Genomic DNA, 6995 nt, shown 5'->3' with positions numbered 1-6995 from the left:
ATATATATATATATATATATATATATACACTGTAGTCTCCCCCAGCTAAGCATCCCTAATCTTGCAGGCTCATAAGTACTGGTGCCACATAAAAAACACCCATGTCAGTGCTCCATAAAAGCACCCAGTACACTCTGTAAAGTGGTTGGCATTAGGAAGGGCATCCAGCCATAGAAGCCACACCAAAACAGACGGAGCTGCTTGAATAACCCTTCAGCTAGTCGGCTCCTGTCAAACTGTCCACCCCATGCTAGCATAGAAAACGGATGTTAAATGATGATGATTATATATATATATGTATATTTATATATATATATGTATATATATATATATATATATAAACACATATATATATATATATATATATGAGAGACAGACAGCTGGTGCTAATTAAGTTGACAGCTTTTTAATAGTTATTGACATCTCCATCATGGCAAGTTGTTAAATATTTTATTTAAAACAATGGCATTGAGGTTAACGCTGAATTATTGATCACATTTTCCTAAAAATCAAACCTTAGAATTACTGTATTTATAAACTGGGTGCTTATCTCTTTGACTCAGTCTAAATTTCTTTACTGTTAACCACTTTTTTCATCATATCCAAATAGGCAGACAATCCAAAATACAATTCTTCCGACAATACACAAATCAATTTTTACAAAGGCCAATCACTTCATACTAGAATTAGAAAATCCAAACTAGTAAAATCAAAACAAATCTGTTTTGTTAGGTTATATTTTTCAGAAATCTCTCTTTTTTTTCAATTTGTCAAGGATCTATTAGTTGATAGCCAAAAGACAGAAACAAAAATAAAGGAAAAGTGTCAATTAATAACACACAACTTGTTTTAGGATATGAAAGAATTTAGGTTAATAAAAACGATTTTGACTATATATATCCAACATAAATGAAACTATACTTAAATGAAGACAGCTAAGAAGGAGGTTTAAATTTAAAAAATTTTAACCTCTGTCTGTGTGTCTCTGTATTTGTGTATTAAATAGTATATATATAAATGCTTTTAATTTTGTTTTTATAAAACTAAAACAATACAAGTTATAAGAAATAATACAAATCGACAGTTTGTACTTTTAACTTGTATTTCAATATTTCAGTGTTAGGATCCCTTCCTTCTTCAGAGAAATGGTGTTTGTAAGATGATTTCTCCAAAGATTTCCAGAAGAGGTCCAAGCACCAAAATATAGAAATACAAAGTAAATGTACAAACCATCAACTTGCACTGTTTTGGTTTCATAAAAAAACATTAAAAAAAAAAATTAAAAACATCTTTGTTTGGAACTGGATCTCGAAGAACATATAAATAATGTCAATCTACATATTATAAAATGGTGTTAACATTATAAAACTTCCTTTATCAGCAGATTTTAATGTATAGCAAGACTTTACAGTAAAATATCCATCTAATAATAATGTAAATAACAAGCCTTTGTTTCTATAAAATATATAGTCAGAAATTTTAATGAGTCAGACATACTTTTATACCCACTGACACAAATTGACTAATTCACCTGTACATTAATCAGAGTTTATTGAAATTCACTATTTAAGGGATCAAATTCACACGTTAACAGCAATATTATTTAGGGTGAAGGTTTTAAATATAAGCTATAATTGAAAAATACTATGATGTTGGGTATTTTTCAGTATTATAAAAGTATAGCAGCTTAATTTACAGAAATTTTACAGCAAAATAATTTTTATATATCGCTCAGATGGCCGTCCAGCAGGTCTAACCTTATCATGGATACATGAACAACAGTTACTACTATGATATAAATTCAGACAACTTGTTCGGATTTTATCTTTTTCTTCAGTTCTACTTCCCCCAATAAGAAACAGAATGTCAAAAGAGCAGCACTGTTGTTATCTGGCATTTCCAAAGAGAAAAGAAAAAAGAAAAAAAAAACGAAATGAAATCATATAATTAATAATCATCAAATATACTTAGATATGGATTCAAATAAAAGTGGTAAAACGTAACACGAAAATTAAATACAAACACCAAGGGGTTTTTTGGGGGGAGGGGGTTATTTACTTATATCCGAGATATGAAATCTGAACATTTAATTTGAAATTCACAATTTATAATTTTAAAATAGCTTAGGCCCAAAAGTTCCGTAAATAAACATAAAATCGCTACAAATAGTTCTTTCATTTGTAAAAACCTCTACTAGTAATTCCACAACGGTTTAAACGAATCAAAATATGAAATAAATCAGCCAAAATACCGTAACCCACTAGACTAAAACATGAGCTGCTGCTGCTAATAATAATAATAATATTATGAGTAAATTAAATCCGGAAGAAGTTACAGAAATATTTCACCAAATAACCGATTTAATTTTGCATCATTTAAAAATATTAAATGTATATTGTAGTTTTGTTCACATTAGCCATTTATATATATGTAGTCATTGTGTACTAGTGAAACATCAGTCTTTTTCATAACTTTATTTCTCAGTCAAATCTTCAGTTTACCGGGATATTATGCCACGTGCTAAATTAACGTGGACAAAAGGAAATTATATATTTTCTTCGAAAATCTTCTCAATGACAAATTTTTAGTTGAAGTTTATTTATAATAAATTTCATTTTAGCTGTTCCAAAGAAACTGCTAAAATTCTGGAAAATTCTTTATTCCGTTATTTACTCAAATCTACCTTCTTATTATTCTTCAACCAATGCCATATTTTCCATTTTGTCTCCTCTGCAAAGTTTACCATGTTATTTCATCTGTAATTCATGTAAGATCTCTTGACATTTGCATCCAGATTCTGAGCCTGACAACTATTATTAGAAACTATTCCTTTTCCGTTCTTACAGACTCCGAATTTCTACTCTTATGATAGAAAGATAAGATATAGGTACATACGCATAGACACACATATGTATATAAATGTATATATGTCCAATAATTTCTTTTCTTCATTCTTACAATGTCAACAACACTTGATAAATCCACTTCAATTATGTAGTCCATGCGTTACTCACAAACACATATGAATAGACACGTAATTAAAATATAAACGTATTTCAATATCAACGGTGTCTTTCTTAAACTCGAGAAACAGGATTTCTTCATTGAAGAGAAAAAAAAAGTTTACTTCTAACTTTCTGTAAACAACATCATCCAAACTTTGTGATTATGAATGGAAATGTTAGAAATAGCAGTTGTTTGAAGTACAAACAACTGTCTACCATACTAAAAAACATTGGTTCAATACACTACGCGATATTCTTAAAATGATGAGGATGGTCATGGCCAGTTGCTGAACAACGTTCACCTGGAGTTAGTCAACTACAAGTCATGTATCATCTATGTCTGGATGTTATATATACATGTGGGGGGGGGGGTAAATAAGTGCAATTATATGCATCTATACATATAAAAATTTGTGTAAATATATTTATATATGTACGTGTATATATACATATATGCAAGCATAAATACTCATTAACATGGATATTTATATGCATTCCTAAATACTTGCACATACGTGTATATAATTTGGTACTGTTGATCAACTTGCAGAAAACAACAAAAATGGCCGTTAAGTCCCATCAATTTTATGTGTGTGTGTGTGCTTGAACTGTTGTGATTAAACTATTCCAACAAGGGTCAGCTCACCATCTTCCTTTTTTTAGGCATCGTGTAGTTTAGACTACATTATCCAATATGTTCTTCCTTTTTTAGTGGGATAGCCTAGTGGTTTGAAGTAAATACATTTGACTGTTATTTCGAGCATGTGACGCAACCACTTATAGGCTATCCCTCGTGGATTGTTATATAAATTAGTTGTGGCTGCGGTGACGAACTGGACTGTTTATGAGGCTGGCATAAACGAAAATTTATTAGCACAAATAAAAAGACTTTATAACAAAAACAATAATACAGGAAATTTTCAAGAACGATTAGATAGCTGACAATATTATGAAATGTAAGTAGTTTGTCACAGCATATAATATATAAATGTATGGGAGCGCGGCAAAACAAAGGAATAAACGTTGCTTACCCTGTGAGAATAGATGAGGAGGACATAACATCGCTGAAACAAACGGGGTTAGGTGTAATGGAATTCGCTTGAACCCATGGCATGGATGACGGTACTGTATGTTGCCAGGTGACTCCAACTCCTGGGGCTGTGCTAGGGGTCGTTGCTGTTGAAGTATGGAGGTAGGAATTTCCTCCACCAATATGAGAATTATAATGGTGCAAGTGATGTAAATGAGGACCGGTCACCCCTCCGGGCAACATTGCACCAGAAGGCGATCCCATCAGTGAATATGACTGAGTTGGTGAAGTAAATGTGAAACCAGTCTGGATGTGCTGTGCAAAGGGAAGTCCCCCATAATTTAAAAATAACTGCGATGATGAAGGGGGAGATAGGATTGGTGAAGACACAGCAGAAGAAACTGTGTTAGTAGTCCCCGTGGAAACCGAAGATGAATTCAAGAAAGTCGGAGATACAAACTGGGTAACACATGGGTTGCCTATGCCAGGCATGTAGTTGTTATTAGAAAACTGACCAAAACCTGGTGGGTTTGCCGACATGGAGGACAAACTACAGATAGAAGATTCTGGACCTAAAATCATGTCCCTCAAAAATGCATATACAACCACATGTATATATAATATAGTCGCCAAGCACGCAGACTTATACTATTTTGTTTATATACATTAGGGAATCAAGAGAAAAGAACTTGTAATCATAATCCAACTGAAGATGAAAAGGATTTGATTTATTTGGAAAACTTCTGTTTCTACTTTTTATAAATTCACTTTAGTTTCTTTTTATTCCAGCGTGGTCAACTTTGCTTCGCAGAGAAGTCTTTTCCTCTTCGTGAAAAAAAAACAGAAAAATATAAAAACATCCAGACAACTTCATATATATATATGTGTATATATATATACACTGTCTGTAGAAACCACTCGAGCTCTTATTGTATTACAAGCATGGACAAAATTCGATGTTCCTTCTATAACTTTTCAAGTCTATCAATCTCTCGAGTATCCAAATATTTCTCCAAGCTCGCATTTATCGGAAGAAAGTGATATATTTAAGTCGCCTTGTTAGTTTTGTGTGTGTGTTGCTAGATGCGTGCACCGCGTTAAGCAATAGCCACCTTGGTCTCCAGTAGACAGCCTCGTTCTACTTCTAACCATAAACTGATAACACACATCACAGCACCTACAATAAATATATACTGACTGCCAGTGAACATTTAAACAAAAGAAAATATTTTATGTCAAATCAAAAACCCATATAAACTTCATCAAATTCTATGAATATTTTTTTTAAATTACTTTTAGGATTATGTCAAATAAGAAACCGTTTTAATCGATTCTAATGATACAAGTGGAGAGTGATTTTACGACATTAACGGTTACGTTTTGCTTTCTGTTTAATATAGTACAGACGTCTTAGTGTCAGTGCTCTGTTATTATTGTTCGAGCACTTGCTTTGTTTCAATAGGGAGGAGGGGGAAGACGGGACGTATACGCACATGCGGCGATGTTTATGTAGTGTTTTACATATCTTAAAAGATGAATTTGTGATTCCATCATTTATTATTATAAACTATTTTATTTACGAGTTATGCAAATACCTAGCTTATGGTGAAATAATCTCAGTATACGGTTCTTTCTCAACAAACTGATGTTAGATATATTTATTTTTTAGTCTTCCACCCGAATCTAGTTATACAAACAGTCAAAGTGTTTTCATTTAAAGTAATGTGGGAGAGGAAACTCAATATTTACTCATTTAAATAACCGTCATTTTAAACTATATTGAAACCTCTTAAATAAATTGTCTACATTATTTGATCCCAGGCAACCCTAATATGTACGTACGATTAAAGTTATTCCAACCATGACTATCAACACATCCATTTCTCCGACATTGTGTGATTTGCACTTTTCAGAGCGGTAAGGTGTAATGGTCAAACTATTTACAAATTTAAGGGAAATCTGACTCCTATTTCTTGTATATCGATCCACCCTATTAGAAGCTTCCTCATTGGTTCGGGCTATAAGCCGACAGTTACATTGAAAATAAAGGTGGTGGAGGACTAGAATGTGACAGTGGAAAAACATTCACTTATTGAAATCAACCTTATTGTTTAGTTTAAATGTTTGGTTTCCCTAAGGCATATAATGAAATTAAACTTATGTATTGAGTTGAACCCGGTATCTGAGTAAACTGGTGAGGGTTGTACGCTGTCGGCAACATTCAGTCAATTTAGAACAACAGTTCAATAAGTTCAATTCCTCTGATGAATACAGAATGTAGTGTATTTGGTTCTTGTCTGTCATTTAACAAAGAGTGAAAAAGTAATGTTGTTCTAAGGAAACATAGTGAATCACTATTCAAACACTTTTGTAATAATAATTTTTTTTTAATGGTACGTTTTTGGAGGTAGAATATAACAGTCGACTGAACTGATCTCATTGCTTCTGTTACATATTGTAACCATTCCCCAAGAAAGAGAATAACAAAAAGTCGACCAAAGCGGAATTTAAAGCAAGAGAGGAAAGGAGTTTTCTTTTTTAATCGGGGAAAAAGGTGCAGAAACTATAACCTGTGCAAGCCTTCCCAGTGAGACAGTTGCGGTTAAATGATCGATCTCTACTTCTATGCGAAAATTCTAGCTGTTTGTGAGGAATATTAGATTAAGTGTTTAGTGTGGTATCTGAAAGCAGGATCCATGATATTGTAAAGAGATGAGGGAATTACTTTGAAACTATGAGGGTGTGAAATGCAGATATTATTTCAGAGAAGCAGACATTATTGAGGTTTAAACAGAAGACAAACAGTATATCCATGAGCTATTATTTGTAGCTTGTTGATGAGTCTTCTAGATGCAGTCTAGGATGTTTTTACACGTAGTTCTAACGCCATGGCAAACATATGACCAATATTCCTATGTGAATCTTGAGCCAATGCTGAGATAATATATGTTCCTAAAAAG

General features: G+C 32.7%; 1 protein-coding gene across 2 annotated transcripts in view; it reads right to left on the bottom strand.

Moving 5' to 3' along the window:
• Positions 1 to 5231, bottom strand: part of LOC106872838 (uncharacterized) — a 38600-nt gene extending 33369 nt beyond the window's left edge. The window contains exon 1 of one of the 2 annotated variants that reach the window (XM_052973565.1): positions 4037 to 5231. In XM_052973565.1, coding sequence (XP_052829525.1) covers positions 4037 to 4617 — 581 coding nt within the window. In that variant the 5' untranslated portion in view covers positions 4618 to 5231. The remainder of the gene's footprint in view (positions 1 to 4036) is intronic. The other variant, XM_014919971.2, reaches the window with a different exon arrangement.
• Between the last annotated feature and the right edge of the window lie 1764 nt (positions 5232 to 6995).

The sequence above is a fragment of the Octopus bimaculoides genome, chromosome 16 (assembly GCF_001194135.2).
Source record: "Octopus bimaculoides isolate UCB-OBI-ISO-001 chromosome 16, ASM119413v2, whole genome shotgun sequence".
NCBI classification, from domain to species: Eukaryota; Metazoa; Mollusca; class Cephalopoda; order Octopoda; family Octopodidae; genus Octopus; species Octopus bimaculoides.
The sequence above is the reverse complement of the archived record's forward strand: the minus strand, read 5'-3'. Positions and strand labels throughout refer to the sequence as shown.